Below are 16545 nucleotides of genomic sequence, written 5' to 3'. Positions count from 1 at the left end.
GCCACCACGGATCCTATCCCCCACCACCACTGATCCCACTACCCCCGCCACTGATCCCACCGTCACCACTGCCACTGATCCCATCCCTCAGCACCACCACTGATGCCATACCCCTCACCGTCAGCACTGCCAGTGATCTAACCCCCCCTCACAGCCACCACTGATCCCATCCCCCCCACCACTGCTGCCACTCACCCCATCCAACCCACCACCACCGATCCCATCCCTGCTACCACCACTCACTGTCACTCATCCCAGCCCCATGTTGCCAGTGATCTTACCTCCTTCACAGCCACCACCAATACCATCCCCCCCACCACTGCTGCCACTCACCCATCACTGCTACCAGCGCTCACTTCACTCATCCCAGCCCCATGCTTCAGGGGACCCATGTCTCACCCCTGTACACCCGGATAGGAGGGGCAGTATATAGAGGAACCAATACCCTCCATTTTCCTCCTGCAGCCGTGACTGCAGGAGGAAAATGGAGGGCACAGCGAGGCTGCATTCGTGGGCACAGCGAGGCTGCATCTCATATGCTTTATGTTAATATTGTTAAAGTTGTCGTCATTTATTTTTGGAACTTAATACGGCTGAAAACATTTAACAGTGTAATTTCATGAGATAATTTACAAGGGCGTGTTTAGGGGCAGACTTAGGGGTGGGGCAGGGGAGAGGTTGGGTGGGGCAACTGGTGGCGAGTAACTCTTAAGGTCTGGCTAGTGGCTCAGGACAAAATTTTGAGCCCTGTGCATATGTGTGTGAGGAAGACCTTTGTGGGAGAAAAAAAAAAAAAAAAGATAATCTTGCAAAAAATTGCAGGGGGGAAAAAAAAAAAAAATTTTCAACTTCAAAAACTCACCACACCTCTTTCTAAATACCTTGGAATATCTACTTTCCAAAAAGGGGACCTTTGGGGGGGGGTTGTTTGTATTTCCTTGGCTTGTTAGGGTCTCATGAAATGAGTACATCGGTTGTGATCAATTTTCAGAAATTGTCCCCATAATTTGTAGATTCTAGCTTTCAAAGACCAAATATACACTTGATTATTTTTTTTACCAAAGATGTAGCAGTATAAATTTGCCAAAATGTATGAAGAAAAATTACTAATTGCAACATTTTATAACCAAAATTAAAAATGCATTTATTTTTTTAAATTTTCTGTTTTTTTCATTTATAGTACAAGCAAAAGAAACTAAGTGGTGATCAAATACCAGTAAAAGCAAGCGTTGGTACAATGTTCCATGACTGAGCAATTGTCATGCAAAAATGTGAGCACTGAAAATTGGTCTGGTTAGGAAGGGGGTATAAGTGCCCAGTGGGCAAGTGATTATGCAAGAAATCAGTTCCATGGATTATAAACAATGTGAATTTACAGTGCTTTATTCGTGCTACACAAATACCTGTTAGAAATGTTCAACTCTGAGTGGGTATTAAATGGAGTTCTTCAAATCCCTTATGCTTTTATCCCTGCTTACTTAGATCTGGTTTATATAGTAAACAAAATGAATTCTCTAAAAAAGGAGAAAGTGTCTGGTTTATAACCCGTACTTCAGGATAATGTTTACCAGCCAAAAACCATTGCCACATTCAGCTTCTACCCCAATGCAATACATTTGTAAAAGAAAAACATGCAAATGTAAACACTGCAGAAGAAATGGCCCTCCATCTTCTAGAAATGTATATTACATGAAGCTATAGATTTAGGTATTCGTTTTATTTACAAATAAAATGAGTGATGAGGTAGTAAAAAGCAAGTATGCTTAAAAAGGATCCCCCTATACAGGATCATTGCTTTCCTGTAATCACCCATAGGCTCCCCTTTCTACCATCCAGCGTTCACCAACACAGGTGCTGGAGTTCCAGGATCACATGACCAGATTACAAAAAGAGAAAGACCAGATTTTCATACAGGGTATGCAGGATAGGTTGAAGAAAAGGACGTTTAATAGTTCATAAAATTGTCTTCCACTTTAAAGTGGGTAATTTTTTTATCTTTCCATCCAATAAATGTTCTGCCCTTGTTTTAACTTTATATAGTATAACCTTCTGCCAGTACACAGTATAACTTGTACAGCCCACTTACTGTTTGTCTGGTAAAAAAGCCTAGGCTTATGACAAAATGCACAGCTCTCAAGAGTTTGCCAGGAAGGGAGGGCGGGGCACAAGTCAGTAATGTGATGGCATTTAGGCTACGTTTACACTAGCCTGCATGGTAAAAAGCAACGTTTTACTGGACTAGTGCAGCGTGTGCTCCAGCAAAGAGTAGCGCAATGCATGTTCACCACATTTACTCTACAACTGAGCACATTGCGCTGCTTTGACATGTGGTGCCATCTAGTTCAGTGTGGAAAAATGCAGATATGCTGAATCTTTCAACACATCAGCACTGCAGTGTGCCCCAGTGGTGACCTGCTCCCCCCCATTATAGAACATGTCAGTATGAGCTAGCCATTAAAATACAGTCAAATGGCACTACCACCCAGACGCTTACAGTGGGTGCCCACATCACCATCTCCTGTGCAAAGAAATGCTCTTCAGCACTGGCCATACCTGCACTAAAGAGGATTTCCTCAGGGAAACTGGAACCCCAAGAAAAGGCAAACAAGCAGATGAGTATGTTAAAGGACAATCAGTGATTATTCATTTGTAGGTTACAATACATTCCCATATCCCAAAAAGACAACGAAAGGCAAGTTCATTTTTAACAGTTTATTGATGAGACATCTGAGCAGATTTCCTTACATTGGTTTGGGAGGTGCTCTTGGAGGTGCGCCCTACAAAAAATAAAAAAATGCAATTACCATTCACAGAAAGTAGCTGAAATTGCAAACAGTTCCACTACAAGAAATAAAACATTCATAAGGTCACAGTTACAGTGTAACAGCAGACCATATCTATGGAGGCAGTCATTTCCAAATAAACCATCAGGAGAGGGCAACCATGGTATACAGTGAGCCTAACATTGTTTTTACCAATTCAGCGATTCTTAATTGGACCTTCACATTTATTGTTTTCATGCGCTTCCATATTTAGCCATTTTCTCAGAGACACTGAATTTTGCCAAGCCTTGAAGCAGCATTTTCCTCATTCATAGCAGGCAAGATGTACCTTCTCGCTCAAACACCCGATTTAGCAATACTGACAAATGTTCTACAGTTTTTAATAGTTACACTATAATAAAAATTTATTTTTGGGAGAGCAGGTTATTTTCTAGCCACCAAAATCACTGCTACACATTTGGCAGTGACGAAAGATAAACCACTTTGAAGGAAACCTAGCAATATCAAAATTTGTACACTTCCAACACCATCCTTATGCTTGTCATAACAGACTTAACTACATATCCAAAACAGAAGTGCACGTCTATATTCTTACCCAGCTCCTGAGTTCACACCTATGTGAATTGGACGCGGTTTTCTCCGCATTCAATTTGCATAGCAGGAGAATGACCAGCTCTCTATGGAGCCGGTTCACATATCTGCGGGGCAGCCCCAGTGTGAGCCAAGCTTTAAATAGCAATGAGGGGCACAGATAGAAATGCCATAACATTATTACACTGGTTTCTATATATTTTTTTAATCACTTTAAATGTTATTAGTGATTATAAATATCCTCTGATAGCAATAGGCAGTGACAGGGACTCTACGTAGAGATCTGGGTCTATTAGACTCTTATAAGCATTTCATTACACAAAGATCGTGCGAGAGGCTTTATTTATTTTTTAAAACTACGCCGTTTACAGGCAGAAAAACCAGAAGCGATGTATGCGCATTGCTTCTGGTTTCCTATAGAGGCAATTCAGAGCCTTTCCGGTTGCCTCTATATTCAGCAGGCAGAAGTGCCAGCCGGGTCTCTCTGTAGGACGGTAGAGCCAGAGAAAGTCGCGGCAGAGAGAATGTCCCCTCCCGCTGCTTGTAAAGGCAATTCAGTGACTAAGAAGCCTGGAGTTGAGCTTTAAGTGTTTAAAAAAAAACAAAAAAAAAAAAAAACTGTAGGATGTGATTAAGATACTTTTATGAAGCAACACTTAAATTTTAGACAAAAAAAATCTGTAGCAAAATTAAAAGCAGAACATACCGCAGGCCTGAACCTTGGTGGTGGTGTGCGATCCTTGCGTGCCTCACGAGAGCGGTTTCTGACCACCTTGCTGTGAATGGCGCAGCTAACACAGTAGTGCAGTTTCACATAAAGCTTAGGCAGTGCATACGCTAAAAAACAATGAAAGATCTTTGTAAAAATGTAACCATTTAATAAGTGGGACAAGATCATATGAAAAACTAAACATTAAACTTACAATCGAAGACACTAGCATCAGAGATATCCCTGACAGCTGCAGCCTCAACGATGTTTCTGATCACAAACTTCTTGATGGCCTTGTCTTTTGGGACACAGCGGGCACAGTTGGTGCACCGGATAGGCTGGACATGCCCACGTCCCTTCTTGGCACGTCCGTTATTCCTTCTTTTCTTGGTCTAAAAAAAAATGTTGCTCTAATTAAAGGATTTCTTATAGTGAACTATTTAGACATCAGTTAGCCAGAAAGTTTGAATACCTGCAGTAGTGAGAAACAAAGACTCAGCATTTTAACACAGGCGGCAGGAAAAGTATATTTCCTTGTTACCATGGTAACATTGCATGCAACCCTTTAAAGTATAACTAAAAGGCAAAACTATTCATTTTGGAGTGGAGAGGGATTAGAACACTTGTCAGTTTTTATTGCCATCTGTGCCCCATTAGGGAGATTTGTTCCATTTGTCCTGTTTACCATTATCAGAGAAATTGAAAGGAAAAGAAAATCAAGTTTTGGGTTGTCCCCAGAAAAGTAACAGTAGAAATCTTCTAATAGGGACACTAGTTCCAGTGACCTGCGGGTCCAAGGAATTCTCATAATTTGCAGGTATTCTTGCTCACTTCCTGTTTGGTTGTGGTACAGGAAGTGAAGGGAAATAGTCGCAATGGGACACAGATGGCAGAAAAAAATCCTGTCATACACCCCCCCCCCCCTTACTCCATCCAAAAAGAAAGAAAATGTCTTGCCTATAGTTCTACTTTATGGAAGCAAACAAGTTAAATGTCAGGATTTCTCGACCACCAGGTTGCAAAAAACGTCATGTGAACACCCAATTCTCTTTACTGCAAGTGTAGCAACAACCAAACATGCGGAAGTAGCCAGGGAGGTTCTGCCGATTTTTCCAAAAGGGGTATTTAGCCTCACGATAGTAACAGGGAACTGTACCAAGTTCATTGTAATATCTATTCAGATAACCTGCTTTACAAATATAGGCGACAGTTTAGCATTACAGGGAAGGTCTGGTACTAGAATTAGTGCTCTCGCTCTGGGGTTTGCAGTAATACATAAATAAATAGCAATCGCACCACATGTAAGGTATGTGTGCAGTTCCAACACATGAGTTCACCTTTGAGTGCACAGGACAGCTTTATAGGAAAAAAAAAAACTTTATTGCTGTCAAAAGGTGTGACAACAGCCCAATGACAGCAATAGGCAGTGACAGGTACTCTTTATGGAGAGATCGGAGGTCTATTAGACCCCAGATTTGTCCTCTGCCCTTACACGCATCTGATCACACCAAGATCGGTGTGTTCAGATACTTTCCAAATTTAAAAGTAGAGCCGTTTACATCTAGGAAACCAGGAGTGATGAAAATGCTCATTATTTCCAGTTTCTAATTGGCCACTAGGATTGCTTTTACATCATTGGACCCACCCCAGGGCCAATGATGACCACGAAGCACACAGCCACCTCAGAAGCCCCAACATAGGGAGAAGATAGATGATTTTAAATCCCTGAACTGCTACACTGGCTGCATGGTCACTCACAGCTCATCACCAATGGGAGGCAAGCACAGAGGGGCCGTGAGGGTGTACACGTTAATCTGACCCGGTAAAAACCTCTAGTAAATAATCCATTAATGGTCTGTAAACTTGAATCTGGGATTTAGTTTAAGGTCTATTTTAAGCTTTTTACTGTAGTGAAAATTTCCCTGTATAGAAACTGTCGGTGTGTTTTTTTAGACAAACCTCTGCCACCTTTAGGGCCAGTTTACACTTGCAATTGAGAGGATGGTAGGTAGACCCATGGTTGAGCCATGTTTTTACCACCCTTTCCCAGGTACTGCCAAGCCACCATCTGGGGGGTGCACACAAACCCCAGACGCCATGCTATGGAATTATAGCCCCCAGCCAGTACCACCCACAGAGCACAACCTATTGCAAATGGTGCCACTGTACACAACATGCATGGTTGGGGGGGGACGATTAAGGTGTTGATACCTCCCTACTGTTGTCTGAAGCACAATCTAACATGCATCTACACTGACAGGTCCTCTGAGGAGCAATTCACATTCAGATCACTATTCAGTGGTGACCAACAGGCACAATTGTGGTGCTTCCCCGTTTACCCCAAATGGGTTGGGTGCTGCAGATCACATCAGGTAGTTTTTCTCACAGGGGCAAAGCATTAGGACTTGTAAACACCACTTATTTATTGCAGGTTTGGGGAGGGGGGTTCAGTAAAAACACAGCTCGGCCAAACATTTTTACCACCCCAACTGTAATCATCAATAGGGAGCAACTCTCCAAAATGGTAAAAGGGGTTCCCCATTGAGATCGACATAGACCATTCATTTCCTGATCCTATGGACAGCGGAGCCCATTCCCTCCCATTATAGGCTCCTGACCTATACACAGCAGTCACATCCCCCATAACAAATGGAGACCCCTGGGCCCAGCTGTGCTCCGACATAGCGCGCTGTAATGAGCACGCCGGCCGCGGCCTCTGCTGTACCCAGCCACACGAGGTCTCCCGACACACGGAAACACCTCCGGCATCATAACAGCTCAGCAACGGAAGGTGACACCATCAGCCTGTGACCGTTATCAGCAGCGGCGGGCGCTCTCATTCACACAGACACACACACGGCCCTACAACCGCCGCCTCGCTTTCTCACCATCTTGGACTCGAAGGCTGCAAAGAGGACCGGAAGCTGCTGCTCAATCCTTATAAAGCCGATCCCTCCGCGGCGGACATGACGCAGCGCAGTACGATGTATGGCGCCTACTGCGGATTGGCTTCGGGTTGCAATAACCCCGCCCTTAGAAAGACGTTCTTCTAGAAAGGGACTATTTGAGTGGCGTTGCGGAGGGATTAAAGGATTCAGTTAGTGCGCCGCGTAGTTGGTAATACGCATGCGCACCCCTGGGCGGGTTGTCTAGGCAGTGTAGGAAGGAAGGTGATATGTACAGACAAGGTGGTTTGTTTGTTTATATATATATATATATATATATATATATATATATATATATATATATATATAAAAAAGACATGAAATTTCGTCTTAAACTGGAACTTTAGGGTCCACAATGAAAATGGGTGGACAGGCAGGATTTTTAATGCAGAAGAGACATGCTTTTCCTCTTCTGGAATAAAGCTACTTACCTGCCTGTCTGCCCCTGTAAAGTGCGCAGCTCACTACAAATTTGGCAACACTCGATCTTAAAGCGGGGGTTCACCCATAAATTTTTTTTTCAAACAATCCCCTTAGATGGATGCTCGTTTTGTCTAGGGGAATCGGCTAGTTGTTTTAAAATATGAGCTGTACTTACCGTTTTCGAGATGCATCTTCTCCGTCGCTTCTGGGTATGGGTCTTCGGGAGCGGGCGTTGCTTCTTGATTGACAGTCTTCCGAGAGGCTTCCGACGGTCGCATACATCGCGTCACTAGTAGCCGAAAGAAGCCGAACGTCGGTGCGGCTCTATACTGCGCCTGCGCACCGACGTTCGGCTTCTTTCGGAAAATCGTGACGCGATGGATGCGACCGTCGGAAGACTGTCAATCAACATAGGAACGCCCAGTCCCGCAGCCCATACCCGGAAGCGGCGGAGAAGATGCATCTCGTAAACGGTAAGTACAGCTCATATTTTAAAACAACTAGCCGATTCCCTTAGACAAAACGAGAATTAATCTAAGGGGAAAAAGTGTTCTGTACGGGTAAACCCCCGCTTTAAGTAATGCCCATGCATGCGATCCTGAAGGCGGTCACCCATAGATATCAGTGGGTGGTGGTGAGTTTCGGATTCTAGGTGAGTATCGTTTCACCTATAAGATCCCATTAACACCCAGTGTATTGGAAATGGACAACCATTGGACAACCATTGATATCAGAGGAATGCTTTATGCGCAGCAAAGTGCTCAAGCAGCTTTTCAATGCGTTTCTGGTTAGAGCACGGTATACCGCATTTGGGATTTCATAAACAATTGGTGGCGTGATGTGCATTTTTTTTAAAGCGTTCTCAGTTTAGGTGGAGTCTAAAGGCTCATTCACACTACAACGCGCAATAAAAATGTGCCTGCAGTCAATTGCACTTCCATTTTTTTTTATGTTCATTTTTATGTGCGTTTTGCTGAAGATATTTTTTTCTTGAAAGATTTATTTCCTCTGACCTTAGGCCCTGTTCACATATAATTCAGTGACCTGCATTTTATTGCACTGGAGGAACATAGGGGGTTATTTACTAACGGCAAATCCACTTTGCACTACAAGTGAAAACTACATGTGCAAAGTGCACTTGAAATAGCACTTGGAAGTGCAGTCACTGTAGATCTGAGGGGGACACGCAAGGAAAATGAAAAACAGCATTGTAGCTTGCACATGATTGGATGATAAAATCAGCAGAGCTTCCCCTCGTTCCAGATCTACCCCTCAGATTTACAGCGACTGCACTTCCAAGTCCACTTTGCACTTGTAGTGCAAAGTGGATTTGCCTTTCGTAAATAACCCCCCATAGGAAACAATTGTTTGCTGTGTCTTGTTCATACCATAACACTGGTGATGTGTTGCGTTAAAATGCTACATGTATGCATTTTAATACAATGCATATCAACGCAAATGTATTAACAAAAAAAAAAAAAATCTGTGTGTAATCACAGTTACCTGAGTTTTTCCATGGATAAAAATGTAGGTGACTGGGCCTTGTGTTCCATCTAACTCTGTGTACAGTTGTTTTCTATTATTACGTGTTCACACGTACATATGCATTAAATGCAGGGCTTTTTTTCTCAAACAATAGGTGCTGGAACTCAACCACGACCCCCCAAAACCCCTCCACCCACACACACCCTCTAAATCACATCAAATAGTGGGTGTGGTCAGTCAAATTTCACGAACAGTAGGAGGCTCTTAAAGGGGCATTACATACCAGGATTGCATTACATACAGAGTGCAGAGTTCAGGAGGGTTACACAGAGAGTGCAGAGCTGCCACTTGTAAACACATAAACCGGACTTCTGTGTTTACAAGTGATTGTGGTGAGCAGGTCCCCCTCCCCAAGGGTCTGAGCCAGAGGTGGTGGAACTGAGTTCCACCAAGTTCCCCCTGAAAAAAAGCCCTGATTAAATGTGCGTTGACGTGTTTTAACATGTTGACATGCGCTGACACTCAGTTATGCAAGTTCAATTGTTATGGGTCCTTGTAAGACTGCGAATTGGCCGTGGTTTCCCTGCATCCAATTCGCAATAGTAGCAGATTTTGACCGGCTCTCTATGGAGCCGGTTCACATATCTCTGCAGCAGTTCAGGTGTGATTTGCACAAAAATGCTGTGCGCCTTTTGGTCTGTTTCCGGCCCAAAATTTGATCTGAATTCGGACCTAAAGTGATGAATCAGCACACACGGGACCTCTGCTGTGAGCCTTATATGTGAACCCAGCCCAAGAGCCAAATATTCTAAATAGATATTTTTCTCAATAGATTTGCATTGCGTTGATGTGCATTTACATGCATTGCATTGCAGTCTCTTCTTCTGCAGCTATCAGAATACCCAAACAGCAGCTGCATCTAATTGGCAGATCAAAGTTTATCAAGCTGGGTGCTGCCTTCTGAATTCGAGCTGTGTATAACCAGCATTAATAAAGAACCAAAAGGGTATTTACTGTACAAGCATTCTAAGTTAGCGATATGGACCTTAATTATAACTACTAGGGTTGTCCCGATACCACTTTTTTGAGACCGAGTACAAGTACCGATACTTTTTTTCAAGTACTCGCCGATACCGAATACCGATACTTTTTTTTAATCTCATGTGACAGTGGCAGTATTTTTTTTTTTACAATTTTATTTTACTTTTTTTGGGGTGGGGGGGGGGGTGGATTATCAGTGTGTGTTTTTTTTATTATTATTATTATTTACATTTTTTTTTATTTTTTATTTTTTTATTATTTATTGCAATTTTTTTTTTATCAGCCCTGTTGGGGGTCTTTGGTGAGATGTCGGGGGTCTTAACAGAGATGGCAGCACACAGAGCACGGGGGGGGGGGGGAGAAGGAGAAGGCAGCACACGGAGCATAGCGGGGGGGGGAAGAAGGAGAAGGCAGCACACGGAGCACGGGGGGGGGGGGAAGGAGAAGGCAGCACACGGAGCACGGGGGGGGGGGGAAGGAGAAGGCAGCACACGGAGCACGGGGGGGAGAGAAGGCAGCACGGGGGGGGAGAGAAGGAGAAGGCAGCACACGGAGCACGGGGGGGGAGAAGGAGAAGGCAGCACACGGAGCACGGGGGGAGGAGAAGGAGAAGGCAGCACACGGAGCACGGGGGGGAGAGAAGGAGAAGGCAGCACACGGAGCACGGGGGGGGGAGAAGGAGAAGGCAGCACACGGAGCACGGGGGGGGAGAAGGAGAAGGCAGCACACGGAGCACGGGGGGAGGAGGAGGAGAAGGCAGCACAATGAGCACACGGAGCACGGCGGGGGGGGGGAAGAAGGAGAATTCAGCACACGGAGCACGGGGGGGGGGGGGGTTAGACAGCACGCAGAAGACTTGCAACTCCCCTGCCGCACCGATCACCCTGACTGCCCAGGTATCGGGTGAGGCATCGGAGCATTTCCCCCGAGTACAAGTACTCGGGGAAATGCTTGGTATCGGTACCGATACTAGTATCGGGACATCCCTAATAACTACTTTCCACCCAGGACAATTCTGACATTCCTCTCCTACATGTAAAAGTCATTATTTGATTTTTTTTTTTTTTGCTAGAAAATTACTTGGAACCCCCAAACATTACATATTATTTAAGCAGAGGCCCTAGAGAATAAAATAGTGGGTTTTGCAATTTTGTATATCACTCCATATTTCCGCAGCTGTTTTTTTTTTCCACACAAATGTTTTGGGAAAAAAACTACAGAAAGTGCAGGAACCTGTGCGGCACCCACCTACAGTGAGTACTGTGATCTGTGCTGGACCTATTTGCTGCTCTGTATTGGAAGTCTGTGCCCCAGGGGGTGCCTTTACTGAACTGCTGAGAGCAGGGACACAGGGGTTGATTTACTTAAGCCCCATCTAGACGGGATGCTGCTAAACGTACGTTCAGAGGCAGTTGGACGCTTTTTTCAACTGCTCCTGAACATATTCAATGTTATCATATGTGACCATGCACACAGTCTCGTTTACTGGCGTTTCTGGGCAGTTGCGTTTAACAGTGTTTCTTTGAAAGCAAAAAAAAAGGGTTCAGACACAGAAGATTTCCACGTTTCAGACGCAAAACGCGACTAAATGTGGTAACCCACGTTTAGCAGCGTTTCGTCTATAGGCGTTTTTCGTTTTTGGCCATTTAAAAAAAAAAAAAAGCTTGTTCAATTAAAGGATAAATTTACCTTTTGCAATATGTTACAACCATATTCAGCATGTTACAGATAGGGTAGGGCGAGCAGTTCGGGGCAAGCAACAGTTTGGTCCGAACATCGCCTGTTTTGCTGACACCTGAACTTATGGGCGGCGCTCAGTAGGATGTTCACCTGTTGAGCGCTGCACAGTGGATTCCAGGGCCCTAATTCGATGAAGCGATGTCAAGGCACAGAGCACTGTCAGAGCCATGATTGGACAAAGTCATGATGACTTTGCCCAATCATGGCTCATAGTTTCAACCCACACTATAAAAGGTTCCTTCCCACAGGAACCTTTTTCAGTGTGTTGTTGGAGTGGAGCTAGAAAAATTAGATGGTGACAACTGCTAGATAATAGATTGGAAAACCAGGCCACATCCCAAATACAAAGGAGAGAATGGAGGAGTGCCCCAGGGATTTTTTGGGCCAAAGTTAAATACCAGAAAATTGAGTAAGGAACATGTATCAAAATTATTACAAGTTTATTACAAAAAACGTACAAGTACATACAATTGGTAGTTGATAAAATCAGAGCACAATAGTCATGTTACAATAGAATAAAGCTAAATTCTCTGTCGTCCAGCCTTCACATGTTTTGACATATGAGTTTTGTTCCTGGACTAGGCAGAACATGTTAGATATTTAAATACATGTTACTTTAACAGAGTTGAACAGCCCCGCCTAGGGGGCAGTCCCAAACCCTTAAAAGGAGGGGTGGGTGCTGTGTCCGTCCATGGACGACAGAGAAAAGGATTTTACGGTGAGTACAACATTTTTTATTTTTTTATTGTCCATGGACGGACACAGCCTTCACAAGTCTTGACATATAGGACGTCCCCAAGCAGCGTCAAAAAACGAGGGGTGGCAACAGTATCAGTAAAAACAAACAACTTCACCCCAAAACAAGCAGAGCTCCTTAACGGAGGAGTTGCAACTTTAAACAGCTGCCTGCAAAACCTTGCGGTCGAAGAAAGCATCTGAAGATGCACTCACATCAACCTTGTAAAATTTTGAGACGGTATGAATGGACGACCAAATTCGCCGCCTTGCACACCTGTGAGACAGACGCTTGATGTCGGAAAGCCCAGTAAGCACCAATTGCCCTGGTTGAATGTGGCGTGACTGAAAAGGGGTGCGCCCGCCCATTAAGAGCATAGGCCTGTATGACGGTCTGCCTGATCCACGAGAAATGGTGGCCGACGAGACCATCAGGCCCTTTTGTGGACCAGACAACCACACAAATAGTGAGTCAGACCTCCGAAACGGAGCTGTAACAGACAGGTACACCCACAAAGCACGTACCACGTCTAAAGTATGTAGCATAACCTCTTTAGGATGTGCCGGGGCCACTAACGCGTCTGCCCAGGGATCTCTGAACCTGGCCACGAACCTGGACACCTTGCGGTTGAGGCGAGAGGCCAGGAGATACACGTCCGGTATGCCCCACCTCCTGCAAAGGAGTTGAAACACCTCCGGATGCAATGACCATTCCCCCTGGTCCAGCATCTGGCAACTTAGGTAGTCTGCCTGCCAGTTTTCTATGCCCGGAATGTAGACGACCGACAAAGAGAAGGCACGCTTCTTTCCACCCACCGTAGGATGTGAGCAACCTCTGATGCTGCAGCCGAGCTTCGTATTCCCCCCTGATGGTTGAAATAAGCCACGTGGCGTTGTCCGACTGGATCCTGATTGGTCGACCTTGCAACCTCCTCTACCACGAGAAGAGGCAAAGCCTGATCGCCCGAAATTCCAGGACATTGATCGGCAGATGGGATTCTTCTAGAGTCCAGCGACCCTGGGTCGACTGGCCCCCCCAACCTATGAGGCTGGCGTCCGTCATAATCATCGTCCAGTGGATGGGAAGGAACGACTTCCCGGACCAAAGAGCCGGGGATCTCAGCCACCAATTCAGAGAGACTCTGACTAGGCGGCCTACCTGAATCTGGTGATCCAGAGACAATGGAGATTTGTTCCATTTGGACAGGATCTCCCTCTGCAATACTCGAGTGTGGAATTGGGCATACGGTACCGCCTCGAAGGAAGCTACCATCAGGCCCAGGACTCGCATGCAAAAACGGAGAGACGACCATTTTTGGGATGCCAACAGCTTCACCGCAGACTGAAGAGTCTGCAATTCTTCCAAGGGAAGAAAGACTCTCGCCTCCGGAGTCCAGAATCAACCCCAGGTATTCCAAATGCGTACCAGGACCGACTTTTGGATGTTTAACACCCACCAGAATTCTCAGAGGGTCTGGATGGCTATAGACACATCCACCTCTAATTCTTAGCCAGAAGCTGCTCTCAGAAGAAGATCGTCTAAGTAGCCCACGATGGCAATGCCTTTCGGCAAAGCTAGAATCGGTGCGAGCACCTTGGTGAAAACTCTCGTTGGTGATGCTAGGCCAAAGGAGAAGACCACGATCAGCTTGTGGCTCTTCCCGATTGCAAAGCGCAGAAACCTCCTGGTGTCCTGTGCAAATTGGGACATGCAAGTATGCGTCCTTGATGTCCAAGGACGCCAGAAAGTCCCCCGGATGGAGCACATCCACCACCGAGCGAATGGATTCCATGCGGAACTTCCGTATTCTCATAAAGGCATTTAGGGCTTTGAGGTCCAAGATTGGACGGACCCGTCCTTCTTCGGGACCACAAACAGATTCAAATAAAATCCCTGAAACCTCTCGTCCTGCAGAACAGGTAAAATGACCCCGCAACTTGGCAAGTCTTGCACTGCCCCCAATAGGGCAGACAGACGAGCCGGAAGGAGAGGGAGATTTGAGGGAAAGAATCTGTTTGGCGGACAGGAAAGAAACTTGATCTTGTACCCCAAAGTGACCACCTCGCAGACCCACTGGTCGGAGAGCAGGGAGGTCCACCGAGTCGTGAACCTGCAAAGCCGTCCCCCCACCCATGAGTCGGGCAGGGGCAAACCTTCATGTGGTGGCAGGTTTGGATGCCAGTTTGTTTGGCTTACGCACCAATGGATGTTTCTGTCCCCCAGCTGAGCCTTTGTCAGCCTGGGAGAGTCTACCTGCGGGCCCTGACTGACGAAAATACAGTTTCTGCATGCAAAAGGAAGGACGTGGCTTATGACAAGGCTCCTTCCCCTTGGTGGACTGAAGGAGGAGAGTGCTCTTACCTCCAGTGACATCCTTAATAATGTCGTCCAGCGAGGTACCAAAAAGTCTCCCAACTTTGAAGGGTAAATCTGCCAAAGCTTTTTTGGATGCTTGGTCAGCGGACCAGCATTTCAGCCAAATCAGGCGTTGCAACACTACCGCAGAAACAGAGGCTCTGGATATCAAGGGGGCTGTATCCAGGGTAGCATCACAGACATATACAAGGCCCTGGATCAACTGGTCGGCCAGCCTAACATACTCAGGAGGGAGCGGATGCTCCTCCACAGTCTGGTGCAAAACCTTTGCCCATTCAGTGAGAGTCTGAGACACCAAGGTTGCAGCCAAAAAAGGCTGCAATGCAGACCCTAGCATGGGAAACATGGAGTGGGTCACCGCCTCGGACCTCCTATCAGTATGGTCTTTGAAAGCAGCCAGGGGGGTCAACCATCGGTACAAAGCCTTTGTGGTATTGAAATACTGCAGTGTTTGTAAGACAGAGCCTAGAAAGCTAGGGAATTGGATGGTCTCCCCTCCCGGAGCGTACACCGCTAAACTAGCCCAGGTACTTAAAGCGGAGGTTCCGCCAATTTTTTTTTTTTTAAAGTCAGCAACTACAAATACGGCAGCTGCTGACTTTTAAAAAATGGACACTTACCTGTCCAGCGCGCCCGCAATGTCAGCAGCCGAGGCTGAGCAATCGCTCGGTCCTCGGCGGCTTCCGCCGCCTTCCTCGTTGAGGGAATCAGGAAGTGAAGCCTGCCGGCTTCACTGCCCGATTCCCTACTGCGCATGTGCGAGGATCGCGGCGCGCCGTCACTGGTCCCTGCTCTCTCCTGGGAACAGTGTTTCCCAGAAGACAGCAGGGGGGGTGACGTCACAGGCTGGATTCCCTGCGGAGATCAGACCCGGAAGTGGTGCAAATACCTGTCTCAGAGGGGCACCCCCCTCCCCCCTGAAAGGTGCCAAATGTGTCACCGGGGGGGGGGAGGGATCCAAAAAGCGGAGGTTCACTTTTTGTGTGAACCTCCGCTTTAAGACCCACACCAACATTTGTCTTTTGCTGTACAGCCAGGAGCACACTGTTCTACAGGGAAGGCGTTCTCACATACATTGCCAGTTTAAAGCGAGTCCTGTTTGTACTATATGATTGCCTTACTGCTTTCTAGGCTCTGTCTAAGGCTGGATTCACACCTATGCATTTTTAGTGCTTTTTGCATTTTGCAGATTTGCACTACAGAACGTGTTCCATAGGAAACCATGGTAAACGGACTGTAGCAAATCTGCAAAAAGCACAAAAAAACGCAAAGGTGTGAATCCAACCTTACAAACACTGCAGTATTTCGATACCACAAAGGCTTTGTAATGAAGTGTGATTGCACCCACACTCTGATACATCTTTTCATTACTTGTTCATGCGCATTTGGCAACTTGACCCCCCAGATTTTATATACTGGCATCAAGTGTCGTCATTCCTACATGGTGTTTTTCCTCCCTCTTACACATTTCCAGACCGCAAGCTTTACGACATTCACTTTTGACCCATACTTTCTAGTCTCTATATATAGTGGCAGCATATACCTTAAGAGCTGGTTCACACTGGGGCGGCACGACTTCGGGGGCGACTCGGCCAGGCAACCTGAAGACGACTTACAAAATGACTTCTGTATAGAAGTCAATGCAAATCGCCCCGAGTCGCCCCCAAAGTCGTACAAGAACCTTTTTCTAAGTCGGAGCGACTTGCGTCCCTCCTA

The 16545-nt window shown here is 45.9% G+C and overlaps 1 protein-coding gene across 1 annotated transcript; it reads right to left on the bottom strand.

Annotated features, from left to right (window-relative positions):
- Positions 1 to 2700: 2700 nt before the first annotated feature.
- RPS26 (ribosomal protein S26) lies at positions 2701 to 7078 on the bottom strand. Its single transcript, XM_040341089.1, has 4 exons — positions 6972 to 7078; positions 4298 to 4475; positions 4081 to 4211; positions 2701 to 2777 (listed from the first exon to the last, which is right to left on the bottom strand). Exons 1-4 carry the CDS (start codon positions 6972 to 6974, stop codon positions 2742 to 2744), a joined length of 348 nt encoding a protein of 115 aa, XP_040197023.1. The 5' UTR covers positions 6975 to 7078; the 3' UTR covers positions 2701 to 2741.
- Between the last annotated feature and the right edge of the window lie 9467 nt (positions 7079 to 16545).

This window comes from Rana temporaria, chromosome 2 (genome assembly GCF_905171775.1).
Source record: "Rana temporaria chromosome 2, aRanTem1.1, whole genome shotgun sequence".
Taxonomy (NCBI): Eukaryota; Metazoa; Chordata; class Amphibia; order Anura; family Ranidae; genus Rana; species Rana temporaria.
Note: the sequence above shows the minus strand (reverse complement) of the source record. Positions and strands in the feature narration are given on the sequence as shown.